General features: G+C 43.0%; 1 protein-coding gene across 1 annotated transcript in view; it reads right to left on the bottom strand.

Annotated features, from left to right (window-relative positions):
- Positions 1–20,472, bottom strand: part of abcd2 (ATP-binding cassette, sub-family D (ALD), member 2) — a 28,110-nt gene extending 7,638 nt beyond the window's left edge. Inside the window, exons 1-9 of the mRNA XM_072674212.1 lie at positions 19,433–20,472; positions 16,992–17,172; positions 14,891–15,012; positions 9,058–9,229; positions 6,287–6,381; positions 5,224–5,369; positions 1,825–1,970; positions 299–383; positions 95–220 (exon numbers count right to left, since the gene is read on the bottom strand). Coding sequence (XP_072530313.1) covers positions 95–220; positions 299–383; positions 1,825–1,970; positions 5,224–5,369; positions 6,287–6,381; positions 9,058–9,229; positions 14,891–15,012; positions 16,992–17,172; positions 19,433–20,329 — 1,970 coding nt within the window. The 5' untranslated portion in view covers positions 20,330–20,472. The remainder of the gene's footprint in view (positions 1–94; positions 221–298; positions 384–1,824; positions 1,971–5,223; positions 5,370–6,286; positions 6,382–9,057; positions 9,230–14,890; positions 15,013–16,991; positions 17,173–19,432) is intronic.
- Positions 20,473–21,686: the final 1,214 nt, after the last annotated feature.

Raw genomic sequence — 21,686 nt, 5'->3', positions numbered from 1 at the left:
TATAATGTGTTCACAGAAATCTCTAAAAGACCAACACTGCCATTTTCCGTGTCTCCAAATCTGCTTCTACAACTGTGACGTGCTTAAGCCTCACCACAGAGAGGGTCTATGGGTAATAGACAGCAGGGAGATCCCAGCATCTTTCGCAGCCTGGAAGATTTTCCCCTCCACGTCAATACTGACGGCACTTGTGCACTCATCCAGCAGAGCGTACTTGGGCCTAAAGAGAGGTTCCAAATTTAGACATGGAGATTTTACAGAGACATACAAAGCCACTTAATGACGTGAGATGCGTTACCTCTGGTAGAACATCCGAGCCATTCCCATCCGCTGCTTCTCTCCTCCAGACAGCACGTCCTTCCAGTCCACCTCGGCCTCCCAGCCTGCAAACAAGACACACAGCTAGGTCAGCTAGGTCAACTTAGGTCAACTGAAAACTTTAGTGTACACTGGCTGTCTGTGGTTTAGCCCCTCCAGGTCTTTGCTAGATGTTTTTGGAATTCTACAGATTTTAAGGTATGGTGCTGGAGCTCTTACATAAAGATTAAAGGGTTCCTATCGTGAAAACCCAACTGTCCTCGCTTACGATGCGGTCATATTAGTGCAGCCTGCTTATTCCCACTACACTTTTTGACATCCACTGTAAGGACAAATGTATTGGGACACCTTCTCATATGTTGTTTCTTCTAAAATCAAGGGTATAAATGTCTCTACTGTCCAGGGAAGAAGGCTTTCTATTACATTTTGGAGGAGGTCATTCTGTGAGGGGTCATTCCAGAGAACACAATGCTGGGGGGCTTTATACCCATTCCTGGTATTCGGCACAATGCCAATAGGTTGATGTTTAACTGCTCCAGAGAGTAATATTCTATTGGCAGTACTTCTCTACAGCGACTAGACAAGCTGTGTGTGTGTGTGTGTGTGTGCACATCTGTGTCAGCAATGGGTGCAACTTAATGTAGCTGAATACATTCATTAGAAAGGCTGTCCACAAACAATACAAGCTTTTTAAACTGAAAGTTGAGAAGGTTTAGCCTTCTCCTCTGAAGCTGCTCTTATCATTTTGGAGATAAGAGGTTTTTGTGTGAAAGCAGCCATATACACTACCAGCCTTAAAGGCACAGCAACAAAAAACAACAGATAAATATATAATTAAAATGAAAAAATAATAATTAGGAGAGGTTTCCTGTATATAAAGCCACACAGATGTTGTATGTGGCCCTTCATGCTCTTTGACACAGCTAATAAACTGGACAGTATCTCCCCTACCAGTCTACATACAGTCCAGAAGGTCAAATCTCATATAACAGATTTTATTCCATTCACATGCCTTCCACAAGGGCCTGCTGGTTTCATGAGGCCCCTTAGGTGTGCAAAAGTGAGACACGTGATTTCTTACATGCAGTAAAACCCATAACCTGTAACTCACAAGTACTTTAATCACATTAGGAGGTCATGTAATACACTCTGCATGCTTCTAATCCACAGTAAGACGCTGTGACAATCCGTGACGCTGTGGCATTCAGAGGTATTTTTCTGCAACAGTTCCCAATATCTGAAAACCAGGATTATGAAGATTACTTTAGTTGAATTACCCTCAGCTAGAAAGCACTCAGCCATTCCCACACGCAGCGCATTCATAGACTTTCACCCCGAACAACCTCATTAAGCCTCAGTGTCATTATAAAAGGCTTGATTGTGCCACAATAACAAAGGTCTTGTTTCCAATTACCAGCACACAAGCCTCCTTTTATAGATCAGAAGGCTTTTACAAGTGGAGAGGTGTTGAGTAAACACTGGTCAGCCACGCCGCAGTGGACGTACCTCCTTCTCGGGCTACGATGTGGTTGAGGTTGACAATGTCCAAGATGCTTTCCAGATCCTTGTCTCTGAAGCCTTTCTCATGCATGTCCTCTAATGAGTCGGGGTAGATGACCTGGTCCCGCAAGGTCCCGACTGACATGTAAGGCCTAAACACACACACACACACACACACACACAAGCAAGCAATGACCAAATAATATAAATAAATAAATAAATAAATAATCATATCATAAATTTAAAACAGTTATGTACCGATACATATTATTCTGCTCCGCTACAGATATAGACACATGAACTTTGCATATCGGCCAATACCTGATAACTGATGTCAATCTAATACCATTTAATATTAATAAACCATATTTCTGACCATCAGAATTGACGGAATTACTACTTTACTAACTTTACTAAACAAACTATAATAAATGAACACAGATAGAAATGAACCCAATTTAAATTCATTTACTAAATAAAAAATATATAATAACTGTGCTGGAGCTCGGCACAGTGTTGTCTATTCTGTTGGCTATTCTGAAATTCGAAGTCTGTGAGACTAAAGAGGAGCGAGCAGCTCCTCCCTTCTCAGTTCTTCTCATATGACAACCTGGATTACTCGCTGATAGCTGATGACAGGTCGAGGGCAGATGCTGGTTATATAGGGTTTGCTATGATCTGTGTATCATGTCTGTAGATTTCTCTGATCCTGAGTTATGAAGCCTAGAATACTGTCGGGTTCCGTGAATGCATCAGTCTCTTGGATCAGGCTAATTATCTGATACCCGATCCAGCTAATTTTGTTAGTATCGGGGCCAATATCCGATCCTGGTATCAGATCGGTGCATCTCTAATTTAAACGATGAATTAAAATCACCATTTGGGACCAAATAGCAGATTTATTAAGACTTTTATACTGTATAACGGGGTTCAGTTAGGAAGGGTCAGTATAAATACTATAGGTAAGGATTAGGGCTGAATATCCTTCCAAACCTTTCGAAACAAAACCGATACCTTGATTTGAAGACCTTTAATTCTTTTGCATTTTAAATTACAATCTGAAAGGGGGTGTGGCCTAACAAAAAAATGAGTGGGAGCTGTTTGAAATGGGGTATTTAATGATCAACTAGCATGGGGATCGTCAATTAGACAGTCAAGCTAAAACCTTGTATTAATTTTTTTTGCATGTTGTTTTTACTTTTGACATTATTTGAATCTTCACCAGTTCATGATAAATGGACCAATAGAAATGCTCCAAAATGACTTCTAATAAAATCTTTTAACACTGAGGTTTGTGTGACAGAAACACGATTATATTAATAGTTTTATAGGGTCCTACACTTCAGACCCTTTGAATTGGAAATATTATGTTTGTTAGGTTGAGGCCTTGTGCTAAAATAAAAAAATGGTTCAAGTGTTTCCCATGAACCTGCACTCAAGGTTAGATTTGTTTTGCCAATTTATTAGAAAAGAAAAACTAAACTTTCGCATGAACACAGTAAGTATTCAGACCCTTTACTATGACACTTCAAATGTATCTCTGTGGGTTTCCCATTCCTCTTTTAGATATGTCTACACCTTGATTGGAGTCCACCTGTGGTAAATTGTGGGACATAATTTAGAAAGACACACATCTGTCTATATATGGTCTCACAGCTGACAATGCATAGCAGAGCAAAAACCAAGCCATGAGGAGAAAAGATCTGCCTGCAGAGCTCAGAGACAGGATTCTGTGGAGAATTAGGAAGGCACATTGGCCTCCATAATTTACAAATTTTAAAAAAGTCTGGAACAACCTGGACTCTTCCTAGAGCTGGCCACCCCACCAAACCATGTAACCAGTGAGAAGGGCATTGATAAGAGAGGTTATCAAGAACCCAATGGTCACTCTGACTGAGCCTCAAAGAGCCTGTGTGCAGAAGCATATCCTCAGTAAAAGACACATGAAAGCCCCTAAAGGACTCATTACCTGCCCAATAGCATCCCCACAGTGAAGCATGGTGGTGGCAGCATCATGCTTTGGGGTGTTTCTTTCAGAGTCTGGGACAGTAAGACTGGTCAGGGTTGAGGGAAAGGTGAATGGAGAAAAGTAAAGAGATATTCTTCATTAAAACCTGATCGCCAGAGCCCTCTGGACCTCAGACTGGGCTGAAGGGTCACCTGCCAACAATACAATGACCCAAAGCACACAGCCAAGACAACACAGGAGTGGCCTAGGGACCACTCTGTGACTGTTCTTGAGTGGCCCAGCAAGAGCCATGACATGAACCTAATTAAAAATCTCTGGAGAGACCTGATTATGGCTGTGCACCGACAGTCCCCACCCCACTTATCAGAGCTTGAGAAGATCTGCAGAGAAGAATGGCAGAAAATCCAAGAATCTAGTCCTATTCCTATTCTATTGGCAATAGACAAGTAATATGCCATCTAATATGACATCATTAACTCCTCACTATTGAGCTGTGACAGCAGTAAAGCTGGAGCATGTAAGAGCTACAAAGGCATAAAGACATGTGCTCCCTCATTCTCTTCCTGACTCTTATCAAATATTCACTGCTCTCCAGGGCCTGGTGTGTGAGCCTGGTGTGTGAGCCTGTGTGTGAGCCTGCAGGATGTGGTAAATATTTCACGAGTGACGGGTCTAGTTTCCTGCTTTCAGTTACTGCTCTGTACAGTTACCTCCATGTGGGCCGTTAGGGTGACTCGCACAGCATGCGTGCCTGTGCATCGCCGCAGCAGCCATGTAGAGGTCTACTTCTATAAGCTGAATGAATGCATATTTAGTTTGTTTGGGATTGAGCTGTTTGTGGTTACTCACAAGATATTCACTAAGTGTCCAAATATTTGCGGACACCCCTTATAATGCAGGCGTTCAGCTACTTTAAGCTGCACCCATTGCTGACAGCTTGCCGAGTCCCTGTAGAGAAGTACTGCCAATAGAACAGGACTCTGGAGAAGCAGGCCTAAAGCCAGGCGTGGGCTAGTGGGGTATAAAGCCCCCCAGCATTGAGCTGTGGAGCAGTGGACCGGGGAGTGTTCTCTGGAGTGATAGCTGGTGCTCCATCAATACTTTTGGGATGTGGTGGGGAGTTGGGGATGATGAGGGTGGTGGGGTGGTGATCACTGAATGCAATCAAATCCACACAGCAATGCTCCTTCAAAATCTAGCAGAAAGCCTTTATCCCTGGACAATAGAGACAGCAACTCCTCAATGTAATTCAGTCAATGGTTCTCCTAACTCACACTTTTACTTCTGCAACTCATCACCAACGCATCATGAGTTGAGCCTCAAAAGGTATTAATATAATTAATGAAATATGATTAATAACTGAATAATAAGCTCTGGGGTAAAAGGAGGGTCATGAACATGTGTGTGTGTGTGTGTGTGTGTGTGTGTGTGCTCACCTTTGTGGGATGTAGAACATGTGCTGTGGGGCGGGTTTGTAGAGCAGGCCACCGTACACAGGCCACAGGCCGCTGAGGATACGGAACAGAGAGCTTTTCCCACAGCCGTTGGGTCCTGTGATGAGTAAGTGCATGCTCTCCTCTACCTGCACACAATACAGCAAAACACACATACACACACATGCAGGGGACAGACGTTAGTGTGCTAGTGTACTGTATTTTTCTACTGTTTTGCTTAAAATAAATACCATCCTTTTTTTTATTCTGACCATGTGTTTGCAATTTCTGGACATTGCCATAAACAGGAGTAAAAGTAGTGTTGCAATGTCCACTTCGACCTGGTAATATAGATTATACAAAGAATTGTAATAAACTAGTTACATATCCACACACACACATAACATATGACAGTAATATAGTACACCGATCAGCCATTACATTAACACCAATACACTAATATTGAGTAGGTCCCCCTCGTGCCACCACAACAGATCTCGAAGCATGGGCTCTACAAGACAGACAAGTTAGCAGCAGATCCTTTAAGTCCTGTGGGTCACATCAATGAGCCTTAGGTGACCCTGCCACTAGTTCACAGATGTTTCCTTGCTTCCTTGAACCATTTTTGGTAGGTACTGTCCACCGCATACCAGGAACACCCCACAAGACCTGTCTGACGTGTTGGGATGTGTTCTGATCCAGTCATCTAGCCACCACAGTTTATGGCTCTTTAGGGTCATTACTGCTTTTATCACATGACCTTTAAGGATTGACTGTTCACCTGCTGCCTCATGTGTAGATCCCACCTCTTGACAGATGAAGCCACTGCAGATTCACCTTCACCTGTCAGTGGTGGTAATGTTATGGCTGATTGGTGTATAGTAAAATGGCAATGACTAAAATCACAATAAAGGTTAAAGTAGATCATGTCTGAGGTAACAATAACAGGGTGGTAAACAGCATTGTGGTAAAAAAAGCAGGGTGGTAAACACGCACTGTCTACGCACCCTTAAATAGCACAGGTTGTGTGAAACCAACCAGAGGTTACAATGAAAGTTGGTCTCACCTTGAAGTTCAGACTGGACACGACCACATCCCCATTTGGAGTGATGATGGGCACGTTCTCACAGACTATACCTTTATCCACATCGATAACTTTCCCTAAAGGGAACAGCAACACAATGAGACACTGTTATTTACAGTACTGTGCAAAAGTCTTAAGACACCTAATCACATTATTTAAAGTCAAGTCTCTCAGTTTTTACTGTAGAAACTCCAGATCCCATCAGAACAAATGCAGGTAAACATAAATCCAGTGAAAAGGAACGAGAGCTTCTCATTCTGAAGAAGGTAATTGAGCTCAGTTCCATCACCAGCTCATCTGATTCACCATTATTAGGCACTGGTTTACTAAACCAGGTGTTGGATGAGGGCTAGTGGCACTGCTGCTGTGATCTGAGGGTCGCTGGTTCAAATTCCAGGTCATGTTGCGGTCAGAGAGAGCACAACTGGCCCTGCTCTCTCAGGGGTGGGTTGATGACACTTTCTTCCCACATCACTCCTAGTGTGAAGTTGGTCAGCACAGGCGTCTGGCTAGCGTTGCTGTATCAGCAGCAGTTAGAAAAGAGGCGGTGGCTGTTTTACATGTCGAAGAAGACTTCCTGTGTCGAAGGGTCTTCATCCTCCATCCTCCTTGCTAGTGATAGGGGGAGTTCACATGAATGGGTAATTGGCCTTCCAATTTGTGTGGGAAATTTGATTTTAGATTAATAATTAGACTGCCCTGAGGAGCGCTTTGGAGATTTTTTAATGAACACAGAGATGGAAAAACACAACTTTTTGTAGGAATGTTATTGGTGTTTATTCTAATATCAGTGTTTTACTGAGGAAATATACACTTATTGACCAGATAAGCAGTCCAGATACTCTGAACTTTCACTCAATATTGTAAATAAAAAAAATACTGTTAATATTTCCTAAAATTTTTCTCAAAAAACTCACAAAACATCAAATTCTCCGTTCTCAGAGCATCAGGATGAGGTTTGCATACCTTCAATAATTCTAAGGTAAATGACCGTTAAGGACCCCCCCCCTCCCTTAATTCTGAATCGCCAGTTACCCAACCCATGCATATTCTCCCCTATCACACGCAATGTTCCCGACACTGGAAGGCTGAAGACCCACACACGCCTCCTCTAACACGTTCACAGCCAGCGCCTCTTTTTTCCGAACCGCCACTGATGAAATGCCACCTGGCTACCAAGGCGCTCGGAGGAAAGCGCTGTGCACCCAGCTCTGATGCATTGGCCAGCAGACATCACTGCCCATTGGCCAGCACTGTACTGTAAAGTGATGTGGGGAGAAAGCACCATCTACCCACCCCAGAGAGAGCCAGGTCTCAGGGCCCAGGCTGCTGATGGCTAGCAGCATGCCCGGGATTCAAATTAGCGCTTCTCTGACAGCGCCTTATTCTGCTGGACCTCTCATGGTCCAACACAACAGTTTTTAAGCGATTAATTAAGCGATATTTAATACTGAAGTGAACATTAAGGGTTTATGATATTTTCCCTTAAGAAAACCATTGGGATTTGTTCACACTTAACTTTATGGGATGTTTAAGGGTAATCTTAAGGTAAATGATCACTTAAAGTGTTCTATTTATATTAGCGTAGGTTAAAAAAATTCACAAATGTGAAACTAAAGAGTGGGAAGGGGAAGAGGGACTTCGGATGAAACCACAAAGACAGATACAGTTACTGTCTCTAAAGGCCCAGTCTAAATAATGCAGTTCCTGTAAAGCTCAGAGCTATAGTCACATCAGAGCGACTGTGTATTTCTGAAAAGCCAATCGTGACCTTCATTTGAGAAAATTCAGCGTTAAGTCTCAAAGATGCTCAGTGATTCAGTCCCTCAGACCACCACATACTGTTACAGTTCAGTTAAGTCTGAACGCCTGAACTGTCTGAAGGTCCCATCGTAATCATCAACAGCTTGGTCATCACAGAAGAGACTAAAGCAGATGTGCCGCTTCTCTCTTCATCTCCTCTCCCATTGACTAGAAGTTGTATTAGCAATCTATTATCAATTATATGGACAAAAGTATTGGGACACCTGCTCATTCATTGTTTCTTCTGAATTCAAGGGAGTAACTGTCTCTACTGTCCAGGGAAGAAGGCTTTCTGCTAGATTTTGGAAGAGCATTGTTGTGAGCATTCGATTGCATTAATTGATTGCATGCATGCTAGTGAGGTCAGGATGTTGGACGATCAACACCCCACTTCATCCTCAACTCCCCAACCTACCCCTAGAAGTACTGGAGGGAGCAGCATCATCATTCCACAGAATACAGTTATACCCCTCTAGCCCACACCTGGCATTAGGCATGGTGCCTATAAGTTCATTTTTATCTGCTCCAGGCAGTCCTATTCTATTGGCAGTACTTCTCCACAGGGACTAGACAAGCTGTGTTGTGTGTGTATGCATGACTTTGCCCATCTGTGTCAGCAGTGGGACCAACCTAAAGTAGCTGAATGCATTCATCTGAAAGGGTGTCCGTAAACATTTGGACATATAGAGTATCCTATTCGCTTAGCTGTACTGTAACAGAAATATGGAGCAGGAGTGGCCGACCTTTTGCATTGCAGTGTGTACGTCAACTCAAATCAGACAGGCGTCACGAAATCCGATCACGAGTGGTCACCGGAGACGACTCTGAGAAATGGACGACTCTGGAAATGCCAGCCATGGTTATACGTCTCACTGTCCACCTGTGATCGGATCACTTGAGCAAGTGAAACACAGGGCCTGTGTTTGCTCATAGCTCCAACAACAGTGTACCTTTGATCTCCAGAGGCCCATCAATGTGCAGCTCGTGTCGTCCCCCACTCTTCTTCTCCCCAGCCACTGTTGTCGTGGAAACGGACGCACGCTTGTACACACCCCTCTGCACCTCGTCAAACACCAGGAACATGTTGTGTACTCGAGCCGTGTACCCGGCCAGTTCTGTGACCTGTAGAGAACAAGAAAAGGTCCAGAGGTAAGGATGGAAAATACACTACAGGGACAAAAGTATTGGGACATCTGCTCATTCATTCATTCGTTTTTTCTGAAACCAAGGGTCTTAAAAAGAGTTTACCCAGCTTTTGCTGGAGTGACTGTCTCTGCTGTCCAGGGAAGATGGCTTTCTACTAGATTTTGGAGCACCATTGCTGTGAGGATTTGATTGCATTCAGCGACAAGAGCGTTAGTGAGGTCAGGATGTTGGATGATGATCACCACCCCACCTCATCATCTTCATCTCCCCAACTCATCTCAAAAGTATTGGATGAAGCACCACCCATCATTCCAGAGAACACAGTCCTTCCACTGCTTCACAGCTCAATGCTGTACCCCAAGAGACCTGAGCTCTCAGATCATTTTCACCAAGGTCTGAGCTCTCAGATCATTTTCTCAGACCTTGTCCCAGCAATAAGCAGCCATGGGCTCCTCTAAGCAGCTGCCTGTCTGAAGATTAATAAAATATATGCCCTCAAAGCAGGAGAAGGCTAAAAGAAGGACCTTACAGGACCTGTTTAAGACTTGCAGGACTAAGAAAAGACCATGAGACCTGCTTATACACTGTAGAAAATTAGTAGTCCCTTGAAGAGGCTCTAGGTTCCTTCAAGAACTCGTATGTTCCTCTATGCTCTTAGAGGTCTCTGGTTACTGACAGCTGTTGTTTACAGGATGTTTATAACTGGTCTAACCCACTACTAGACATGCAGGTAATGCCATAGTTAATACGCCCATCATTTACAGTTTACAGTAAAGCATCATCATGCTACCCACTTGCAGGGTCAGGTCAGCCCCTGTCTGTTGACCAGAGCTTGGCTTAGAACAACATTGCCCAACACCTGCTATTCTAAGCAGCACAAGCAAGCTTTGGAGTAAACTGACATAACGTGTGTAGTGAAATGTGTACGAACAGCAGTGCCGTTTAAATACCCCAAACGATCATCAGCTTTGGTTCAGTCCACTGTTTGAAAGACAATGATGATCCAGGAGCCTCTGCTGCGATGGCTTCATAGAATTGGCGAAGGCTTCCAGAGGGTTGCTACAGCTGCTTTTATCAAAGTGACGTACTGACTGTGTGCCACATGAGCAGGTCTACTAGAGATCACATAACAATTCAGCATGGTTCGAGGCCAGTGTGTGAAGACTTAGCACAATGCAAGTGGATAAGATAAGCTTTGTGGTTACAGTGGTGGCATAACACCAGTGCAAGGATGCAAAGAACCTCAGACAACAAAGATGGGTGTGTTTATACCTGATTCTGGACCAAGCAAGAAAATGTTAGATTTTAGTCCTTTTAGTCCATTACAGTCGAACCAAAGGGAGAAAAAGGTGGCGTATGATGCCGGTATGACAGCAAGCAGATGCAAGCAGAGGTCTGCATTAGAGCTGGGCAATATGATAATATTTTATTGTATCGTGATCAATTTTGTTAGCGTGGTAACAATATTCTCTCCTAAGCATTTAGAGGATACTGTTAGTGCTTAATAGCCACTGATTAGCTGCAGCTTTCATTACTAACAGTGTAATTGGACTGGTTTAATTAGATGAAGAGCAGCAGATGTTGAATAAAAATCACTGTACTCAATAAGGGAGAGTCTCTGAACAGTAGTTTATAAGAATCTGTCGCTAACTTTTATTCTATGATTACATGTATTGTGATAAAAGTCTTTAAATAGTCTTTAAATATCATGATATAGTATTTTTACCATATCGCCCAGCCCTAGCCTGCATAAGGCCAACCCAGGACCTTTAAACCTGTCTTAAACCACGTTGTCTGGAGACCTGCATAAAACCATGATTTTAATAATGTAAACATGCTCATTTATTCACGGAACGACGTACGCTAAAGCTGTAAAATTCTACATTACTGTGGCTGCGTCCCAAATCTCACACGCCTTTACTTCACTGAGGCAGCTACACTAATGAATGCAGTTCTAATGGTAGCTAGTGATTGAAACACTGTGTAGTAGTGTGGTAGTGTGTGGTTTGGGACACAGCCCCGCTAAACTACAGCGTCAGACTGAAGAAGCTAAAGCACAGGAATGTGGGCAGGTCTGCACGGAGACTCACCCTCATGGAGCGAGTGGGCAGGGTTGGTACTAGATTTTGGGGGCTGGAGTGACCCTGTGCCCCGTACACAACTCTGTGATTGGTTTGTTTAGGTGGCTTTGGTTCATATTGTGTTTAATCAAAGGGTAACCAGCGTTAGAAAGGCAATCACACCACCAAAGATGTAGTAGAAGTATAAACACACCCCTTTAGCAGACGTTCTTCTCAAGATAGACTTAAAAAAAAGTGCTTCACTGTTTACTCAGAAAATACCCGTAGCTGGTTTGTAAAGGCTGGGATCCAAAAGATCCCACTAAGCTTAGATACTACTAAATACACAAGCCAGTGTGGAGGCCACGGTACTCACCATACACCTCACCCAAGTACTCTTGGATAAGGTGGGTCATCAGTCGGTGTCTGAAGATAGCAAGCGACTCTGGCGTTTGGGCACCCAGGGGAAGTTCGTTCCACATCATTTGTGTTTGGAAGTTTATAAAATTCAGTGAGCATTACGTTGCATTTTAGGGAAACAGCAGAGACACACACAGCTTCCCTCAAGGCTCCTGAATTCAATGGGGGGATAATTTGGTATCTTCAGGGGCAGCAAGGGTCAACAAACAAGGATGCTGCTTCCATGCAGCCATGGAGATGAGCACTGTGTACCCACAAGGCAAATAAGCACTTGGGGATGTGAACTAAGGAAGTCCTACAGCTCACTTGCCTGCTATTTCTACAGGTTTACAGCAGAGCAGAAAAACATCCCTGAACAGATCTGATTATGTCCTCATTTACACAGATACAATCACAATGCTAGATTAGACAATGCTGAAAAAGCAGGAAAAGTGTAATGCTAATTTTCACAGGCCTGTAATTACACTTAAATATGGCTGACAATAAGGCTGGTGGGAAGGTGGGTGTGTATGTGGGTTTGCACATTATCTCTGTCCTGGCAAAAAGGTCTGAATTGACTTCGGGTTGATGTTAAAACCATATATATATATATATATATATATATATATATATATATATATATACATACTTCACTGTTATATATATATACTTCACTGTTATATATATAATTCACTGTTTTATATATATACATATATAAATATATCTACATATATAAATATATATATATAAACACACTCACTATTGCACATTCTGCACTTTATACATATACATATATATGTTTTTAATGTCTCTATATATTTTACCCTCTATGTTTGTGTTTATATCTCATTTTAATATTTCCATATATACATCTTTTATTTTCCATGCCATGTTTATCTAATTTAATTAGGTTTCTTTTATTGTTGTTGTTATTATTATTAATAATCATAACAACAATAAGAATCTTAATATACTAACTTGCAAGTTAAGGTTCAATTTAATACACACTATATGGACAAAAGTATTGGGAAACCTGCTCATTTATTGTTCTTTCCAAAATCAAGGGTATTTAAAAAGAGTTCATCCTTCTTTTGTTGGAGTAACTCTCTCTATTGTCCAGGGAAGGCTTTCTAGAATGTTCTGGAGCATTGCTATGAGGGTGATCACCACCCCACCTCATCCCCAACACCCCAACATCAGCATCAACCATCATTTCAGAGAACACAATTAGTTCCAATTCTCCACAGCTCAATGCCGAGGGCCTTAATACCACTTCTCCCCATGGGGCCCACAGGTTCATGTTTAGCCGCTTTAGAGTCATGTTCTATTGGCAGTATTTCTCTACAGGGACTAGAAAGGCTGTGTGTGTGCATTTGCACATCTGCGTCAGCAATGGGTGACACATGTTTTTCTGGACAAGCTGAGAGATACAGAGCTGTCACTGAAAGCAGCATGTAGACTGATGTGGTACAGTAATACTACATGGTTTTCCACAAATAGCTGCTGTTTTAAGGTAAAAATGCTACACATTTGGACATATAATGTATATAACAGTGTGCTACACCACTAGTTGTTACTGAGTAGTTCATAGAAATGACTGAATAACAAGTCCTAAGATCAACAACTGGATGATATTCCAGCGATTAAAGGATTTAACAGTTGCAGTTTATGGGCAGTTAATGGACTCTCTATAATGGCCTGTAGTTCAGTGCGACATTTGAGGATGAGCATCTGTGACACAGGCCTGACTTCTGCTCCCTTCTCAACAGATGGCCGCTTAAATCACCCAATAAGGCTAAGCCATCGGAGAGGAGGGCCTAGAGCCAGAACACAGCTCTAAAGTCATCGATTACAGGCCAGCACTTAGACATCCAGCTTTCACTGCCTTGGGGCTCGGTGCCAAGATTACAGAGAAAAAGACAGGGGTGTGACCTAGGGGCTGTGATGTCACATCCTCCACTGCTTGTGATCCTGTGAAGTTTGTACAGGCCTGATGATCAGCTGGGCTGTAATCTTGGAGTGTTAGCTCAGAAACAGGAATGCGCCTGGGCTTCTGTAAGCACCTCTGGCGAAGTGATAACCAAACATGCAAGTAAGGGCCCGTTCAGGACTTCACTGAATTACATTACATTCGTTCATTTGTTTTTATTTATAACTCCAGACATGTCGGGAGCGTGTACGGGGCCGTTGCAAGGAAATACCACAGAATTCAACCTCAGCCGATCTATGGCAGTGAAAACACACACTTCTTTGGGGAGACCAAAAGCCATGAAGGAGCAGGGGTTTAGGTGGGGTTCTCAAGAGCCCAAGAGCAAGGATAAGAGCCATGTTTAAGGCCATGAATGTCTAGAAGAGACCCCACCCCCTCTTTCTGACGGTCAAAGGGATTAAACTGACAACCTTCTGGTCCAAATCCACTCCTCTAACTTTTAGGCCAGAGCAGACTGTGGTCTAATAACAGTATAACTGGACAAAGTCACACGGTTCCATACCACTTCCTGCCAGCTTAGGGGATTGAACCAACCACCTTCTGGTCCAAATCTCACTTCACTCAGCTTTAGGCCACAACTAGCAATTCACTCAGCTTTTTAGCTGCATATAAGCTTAAGATCACCATGCTCAATGCTGAGCATCAGCTCGAGGGGTCTACCATCCCATCAGCACTGGGCTGTAGAGTGATGGAGCTCCATTCAATACCTCTGGGATGGACTTAAGAGATGTTTGTGATCCAAAACCAATCATCCAACATCGGAACCTTACTTCACTAATGTTCTTGTGACTAAATACAAGCAAATCCTCACAGTAATGTTCCAGCATCTAGTGTAGACCATTCCCAGAAGAGTAGAGGCTGTTGCAAGGGGCTATCAGGGAGGGGTAAACCCTTGATAGCCTCAGATTAAAGCTTTAGGGAGCCTTGTTAGCTGCGGTGGCCTCATCCAATAGTACTGATACTAGTAGATTGTACAGTCTTAAAGACTATCCATTAATAATAAGAAGTCTTTTGCCTGCCAGATTAGGACAAGGCAGAGGTTTTACTCCCTGTAAAAATATCAGGTGAACCACTGACCTACATACAAGGACACGAACAGAAGCCACAGTGGTTCTGCAGCTTGCTTTTCTACGCTGGCCTTCACTCCATCACCACTGAGCAGGAGAGGTCTGTGTATCTGTGCTTTACCTCTTTATAGGAAGACATGATTCTCTCGATGGCATCAGCTCCAGAGGCCAGGAGGTTGCGGGCAGTCGTGAAGGCTTCGGTCCTCTCGCTCACCAACACTTGAGTTTGACCATCAGCAAGTTCTGTGAGGGAGGAGTCGGGTTTCACATACCAGTCAGCATTTTACAGATGCAGAACCTTTAGTGTCTGGGTTGCTCTTAGACAAGCTGCTGTTTACCTGCATCCGTTCTAATGGGATGTGGAGCTTTTACAGTAAAGACTCTTACAGCTGAGAGGGATGGTTTTAAATAGGGATGTCCAGACTTTTTTAATGGATCGGGTATTGGCTATTTTAATCCCAATCCAGTACAGGGTCTTTGTTTTAATCATGGTGTTCAGAGAATGATATGGCGTCCTCGAGGCACCATTAACGGACATTACTACCTAGCCGGCTGCAGCAGTGTGGATGTTCTTTATAAGGTAAATAAAGAGTTTAGAGTGGAGCAGTGTGGAGCTATTTTACAGAGGAACATGAAAACAGACCATAATATCTGACCCTTTATAAAACTCTCACTGAAACGGCCTGTTTTACCAGCGGGAGAACCGCAGAACTGCTCGCCTTCCTTTGTTTTTAAACCAGCACTGAAGAGCCTATTCAGAACCGAGTGGAGGCTAACGCTAATGCTAACACACACACACACACTACAGAAACCCACATCACACACAGCACAGTCCCCCACTATAAACCAGTTATTACACACCAGTAGACCAACAACAACAGATATCAGTCCTGAGTGTGTAGCAGTGATTAGACTGCAGTGTTGTAAAGGAGCTGAGAGCTGATTGGTCAGGGAGGAGAGTCAGACTGGATTATAAGATATTAAACATTATAATAAATTAAACATATTAATCAGCAGCTCATCTGATCTAAGAAATCGGCATGATCTAAAGTATACCCAGCACGAGGAGACTTTAGCCAGCATCAGCAAATGTGGTCCAGCTTCCCAACAGTAGCTATGAATGAGCACAGCTAGGGGTGGAGCATGGCCACTTCCTTCATTTGTATCTGACTAACCAGGCTATTTGTGAGGACCCCATGTGGGGTCACTCCTTTTAAGCTTTCTGAGAAGGTAAAATGCAAAAAGGGGGTTTTGCTGGTCTGTTGCCTGGAACAACAATGACATTGATGGAGTCTATGGAGGAAATCTAGGTGTGATCGGTGCAAGTGGCTTCCTTTCATTTGAAATTCAAATGAAATCCAAGCACACTAAACCTTAACTGCCCTGTGGCCTGAATACCACGTACGGCCTGACGCATGTTTTTACTCAGGCTAGTATTTGTGAATCACTTTTACTTCAATCTCAGTAATTACTTAATTAAAATAAATGATTTAAGGCCTACTTTCGAATGTTTAGACTGCCATGTACTCAAGCATGCAGGTATATGGTGAAGAGGTGACACTGATAAGTTACACAATTTGGACAAAAGTATTGGGACACACCTCAAGTAATCAATGAATTCATGTTTGAATTAACACCTCTTAAAACCTCTATGCCATGCCAGTGAGCTGAAAGTGTTATTACAAACTTCTATTACCAGAGAACTGCCCCGCCAGATTGTACAGAAGCCCCTGTAGTTAGGAGTAATACACCTTAGTGTGTGATAAGGTTTGGAGTGTTAAGGGGTTAATGCAGTCTTATTGCTTCAGGTGTATAAAATCAAGCCCCTAGCCATGCAGTCTGCCTTTTCACACATTAGTGAGGGAAGCGTGGTTCTGTGTATAATAGGAGACACTGCTGCAGCAACAACAAGTCAGCAAACCACAGAGAGCAGCTCAGCCACCGATTGTCTGTCAGACCACGTAAAGTTACAGAGCGGGGTCAGGGCCGAGTGCTGAGCTCAGAGCAGAGTGCAGAAAAGACTCAATAACTGCAGAGCTCCAGACCTGCTGCTGCTCGAACTGTAAAGGGGGACCAAACCCTTATTAATGCCTATGGGTTTAGAATGGGAAGTAATAAAAGCTAAAGGTGTCCCAATACTTTTGTCCATCTAGTGTAGCTATCTATATATCGATAAGCCTGTTTGACTATGTAGATCAATTTGCACACACTGAACTCTTTACCATTGTCAGCAAAGCCTGTGGCGGTGATGATGGGCACAGCGACCATGACGAGGCCACATCCACTCCACACGTACTTCATGAGGAACTGTTCGACCATGATGTACCACAAGCGCTTGGACAGGATGAGGTTCATCTGCTCAGCCAGGGCCTTGTAGCACTTCTGCAGCTGCCTCATCTCCACCTGCCCTCCACCAAAATTAACAAGAACAGAGCCCAGAAAACAGTAAGTTACACTACGTGATACAGACACAAGGCCGAAAACGAACTCAGTGAGTGTTGGGTTATTGATCACAGGGTTGTGGGTTTGATTAAATGTGTCAGAATCTGAATCAGAATTCTGCTTACTCTTAAATGACTCTTAAATGAATCAGAATTCATGGTCACTCTTAAATGATTTGAATGAACCTGATTCAAATGTGTTAGAATCTGAATCAAAATGTAGAACTGTACCTACCGTTAAATGACTCTTAAAAGCATCAGATTCAGAATTCTGATTTATGCTTTCTCTTAAATGAATTGAATGTCCATGATTCAAATGTGTCAGAATCAGAATTCAGAACTGTGTTAACTATTAAATGATTCTTAAATGAATCTGAATTCATGGTCACTGTTAAATGATTTGAAATTTACATTATTCAAATGTGTCTGAATCAGAATCAAAATGTAGAACTGTACTTGCTATTAAATTACTCTTAAATGCATCAGATTCAGAATTCAGGCCGTCTTATGATTTGAATGAACATGATTAAAATTTGTCAGATTCAGAATTCAGAACTGTTTACTAAATGAATCAGAATTCAGCTTTATGCTTGGTCTTATATGATTTGAATGTGTCTCTTAAATGAATCAGAATTCATATGTGACTTATGGTCACTATTAAATGATTTGTATGAACATGCTTCAAATGTGTAAGAATCCAAATTCAGAACTGCGTTTTACTATTAAATGACTCTTGAATGAATCAGAATTCAGAACTTTGCTCACTCTTAAATGCTTTGAATGTGTCTCTTAAATGAATCAGAATTATGCTCCCTCTAAATGATTCAAATATGTGACTTATGGTCACTCTTAAATGATTTCAATGAACATGATCCAGATGTGTCCGAATCAGAATTCAGATTTGTGCCTACTATTAAATGACTCGTACATGTATCCAAATCAGAATTCAGGATCATGCTTAAATGATTTGAACGAACATGATTCCTAAATGAATCAGAATTCAGAATCATGTTCAATCTTAAATGTCTGTAAAATGAATGTCTCTTAATCAGAATTATGTTCTCTTTTGAATCATTTAAAGTTTACATGATTCAAATGTGTCTGAATCAGAATCAAAATGTAGAACTGTACATACTGTTAAATGGCTCTAAAATGTATCAAAATTAGAATTCAGATTTATCCTCAGTCTTAAATGATTTGGATGTATCTCTTAAATGACTCTTAAATTAATCAGAATTATGCTCTCTCTTAAATGATACGAATGAACATGATTCAGATGTGTCAGAATCCAAACTCAGAACTGCGTTTACTCCTAAATGACTCTTAAATGTATCAGAATCAGAATTCATAATCATGCTTAAATGATTTGAATGAACATGATTCAGATGTGTCAGAATCCAAACTCAGAACTGTGTTTACTCCTTAATGACTCTTAATTGTATCAGAATCAGAATCATGCTTAAATGATTTGAATGAACATGATTCAAATGTGTCAGAATCAGAATTCAGAACTGTGCCTACTCTTAAATGACTCTTAAATGAATCAGAATTCTGAATGATGCTCTCTCTGAAATGATACGAATGAACCTGATTCTGAATCCAATTTCAGAACTGTGTTTGATCTTAAATGACTCTTGTATCAGAATTCAGAATCATGCTTAAATTATTTGAATGAACATGATTCAAATGTGTCCGAATCAGAATTAAGAACTGTGCCTACTCTTAAATGACTCTTAAATGAATCAGAATTCTAAATGATATGAATGAACCTGATTCTGAATCCAAATTCAGAACTGTGTTTAATCTTAAATGACTCTTGTATCAGAATTCAGAATCATGCTTAAATGATTTGAATGAACATGATTCAGATGTGTCCGAATCAGAATTCAGAACTGTGCCTACTCTCAAATGACTCATAAATGAATCACAATTCTGAATGATGCTCTCTCTGAAATGATACGAATGAACCTGATTCAGATGTGTCAGAATCCAAACTCTTAAATGACTCTTAGATGTGTCACAATCAGAATTCAGAACTGTGCCGACTCTCAAATGACTCTTACATGAATCAGATTCAGACACTTTTAGTACTTTGGCTGCAAATGACTCACGAATCACGAATCAACACAATTCCTGCCCAAAGCATCAAACAACAAAGGGAGCGCTGGTGAGAAAGGGTGCCTGTGAGACTTTGAGGACCACCACCGCTCCTCTGCACCCACCTTGTGCCCTCTGTAGAAGGCGATCTCCTCCGCGTTGGTGATTATCCTGGAGTGCACGTAACGCAGGTAGCCCTTTCTGTGCGCCTCCTCGGCCACGAGCTTCCCAAATTTAGGGGAGCATGCCCTCAGCACTTTGGCCGTGACGAAGACTACAAGCCCGGCCAGCAGCGTGGGGCCCGTGGCGTTGGCCCCCCGGGACCGGGCGGTCTGGATGAGGGTGTAGGAGGTGAGGATGACGTCGAGGATGGGCTTGGTGAGGTTGGAGTACAGGTGTGCCACCGACTGGGAGAACATCATCACGTCCTCGGTGAGGGACTGGTCCGGGTTGGCCAGCCTGCCGTCCATGTTGCTGACCCTGTAGTACGTCTGCTCGGTGAAGTAGGTCCTGTACGCGTGCTCGACGAGGCGCGTGCGGAAGGCCAGGGCCAGCTTCCCCTCCAGGTGGCGGATCGCGCTGTTGACGAAGGTGGCCGGGATGGCGACCAGGAGCCATTTGATCAGCTTGACGGCGAAGCTGCGGGGCTTCTTCTCCACGATGGTCTTCACGATCTGCCCGTCCAGGCCGGCCACGTAGATGGAGAGGAAGGTGCGCGAGACGAGAGCCGCGGAGTGCAGGCACAGCAGCGCGAGCTCGCGGGTCAGCAGCCGTGGGAAGACGATCTTCACCAGCGCGAGGATCTGCTGCACGAACTCCGCGTTCACGCCGGGCGCCGGGGGCTTGTGCGCGCCCCCGAGCCCGTTGGCCTCCGCTTTGCCGGCTCGCCGCCCGACGTGCCGGAGGATGAGCGGGTAGAGGCTTTTAGCTCCGTACGCTGCAGCGACCACCAGCACGGCCCGCTTCGCCGCGGTGCCCCTATCCCACCTCACCCGGGACGCCGCGTGCAGGATGTTCGTCATTTCTGCGCCTGTTGTTGTTGTTTATTCTCAGCCAGACCGTCGCTATTCCGCGTCCATCAGGGTCCCTACATCAGGCCCATATCTGCACTGCAACCCACCGGCGGCACCGTTAGCATCAGACCTGTCCGTCATCACCGTTTTGCGTTGGCCACGCCCACCCGAACCGCGATTCGCGGTTGCTTGAACAAAGGACACGCCCACCAGCTCGGTTGCAGCGCTGAACGAGGTTTAAATCAGCACATAAACACAAAAATCACAGTTTTTTTAGGTTTATTATTATTATTATACTTTTTTACGTTTTTATTCTGCACGCAGGAATGTTGGCCACGCCCACCTGAACAGCGATTCGTCGTAACTTTAGCAAAATAACACGCCCACTGCATTGTAACTGCCCTGTACTTGGCTTAAATCAGCTCATAAATAAAATAAAAATATTATATAATATATATAACAGCTTTATATATATTAAATATAATAGTGCTTGCGACGACCACGCCCACCTGAACAGCGATTCGTGGTTGCTTCAACAGTAACCACGCCCACTGCCTTGGTTGCCGCACTCTACTTGGTTTAAATCAGCGCTTAAATAGTTTGATTATTAGCTATAAATACACATTATCATAATTATAGATAGTTTGTTGTATTATATTATAATATTTTAAGAAGGTTTGGCCGTCAGATCTGTCATTTTCACCGCTGTTTTGCCGGGCCACGCCCACCTGCACCGTGATTCGTGGTTGCTTCAACCGTAACCACGCCCACTGCCTTGGTTGCTGCCCTGTACTTGGTTTAAATCAGCGCATAAATAGTTTTATTATTACCTATAATTATACATTATTATACTTATAGATAGTTTGTTGTATATATTATAATATTTTAAGAAGGTTTGGCCGTCAGATCTGTCATTTTCACCGCTGTTTTGCCGGGCCACGCCCACCTGCCCCGTGATTCGTCGTTGCTTCAATAGACTTGGTTCATCTGCTGCACTGTGCTCGGTTTAATCACGTTCTCACTCAAATATGAGCATTAATAAAGTAAATCAATTAAATTATTACATAAATTATGCCGCATATATTTTACGCATAGCTCACACATAGTTGTGTTGATGTAAAACATTTAATTCACACCAATTTACCCAGTTAAATCTAAGAAATTCAAGGTATTGCAAAGTATTTTTAGTGCCTTGTTTATTTTAGTGTCTTTGCAGTCAAGAAGAATTAACCAATGGAAAGACGGCTGTGTTGATTCATGCAAATTCAAAGCAGTGCCACAAACGGGCGTGGCCAATGCAAATAAGCGGGCTTCCCGTTGGCCACGCCCCCCGCCAAGGCGATTGGCTGCTGAGGTGACATGATGG

This window comes from Salminus brasiliensis, chromosome 2 (assembly GCF_030463535.1).
Source record: "Salminus brasiliensis chromosome 2, fSalBra1.hap2, whole genome shotgun sequence".
In the NCBI taxonomy this organism is placed as follows: Eukaryota; Metazoa; Chordata; class Actinopteri; order Characiformes; family Bryconidae; genus Salminus; species Salminus brasiliensis.
The sequence above is the reverse complement of the archived record's forward strand: the minus strand, read 5'-3'. Positions and strand labels throughout refer to the sequence as shown.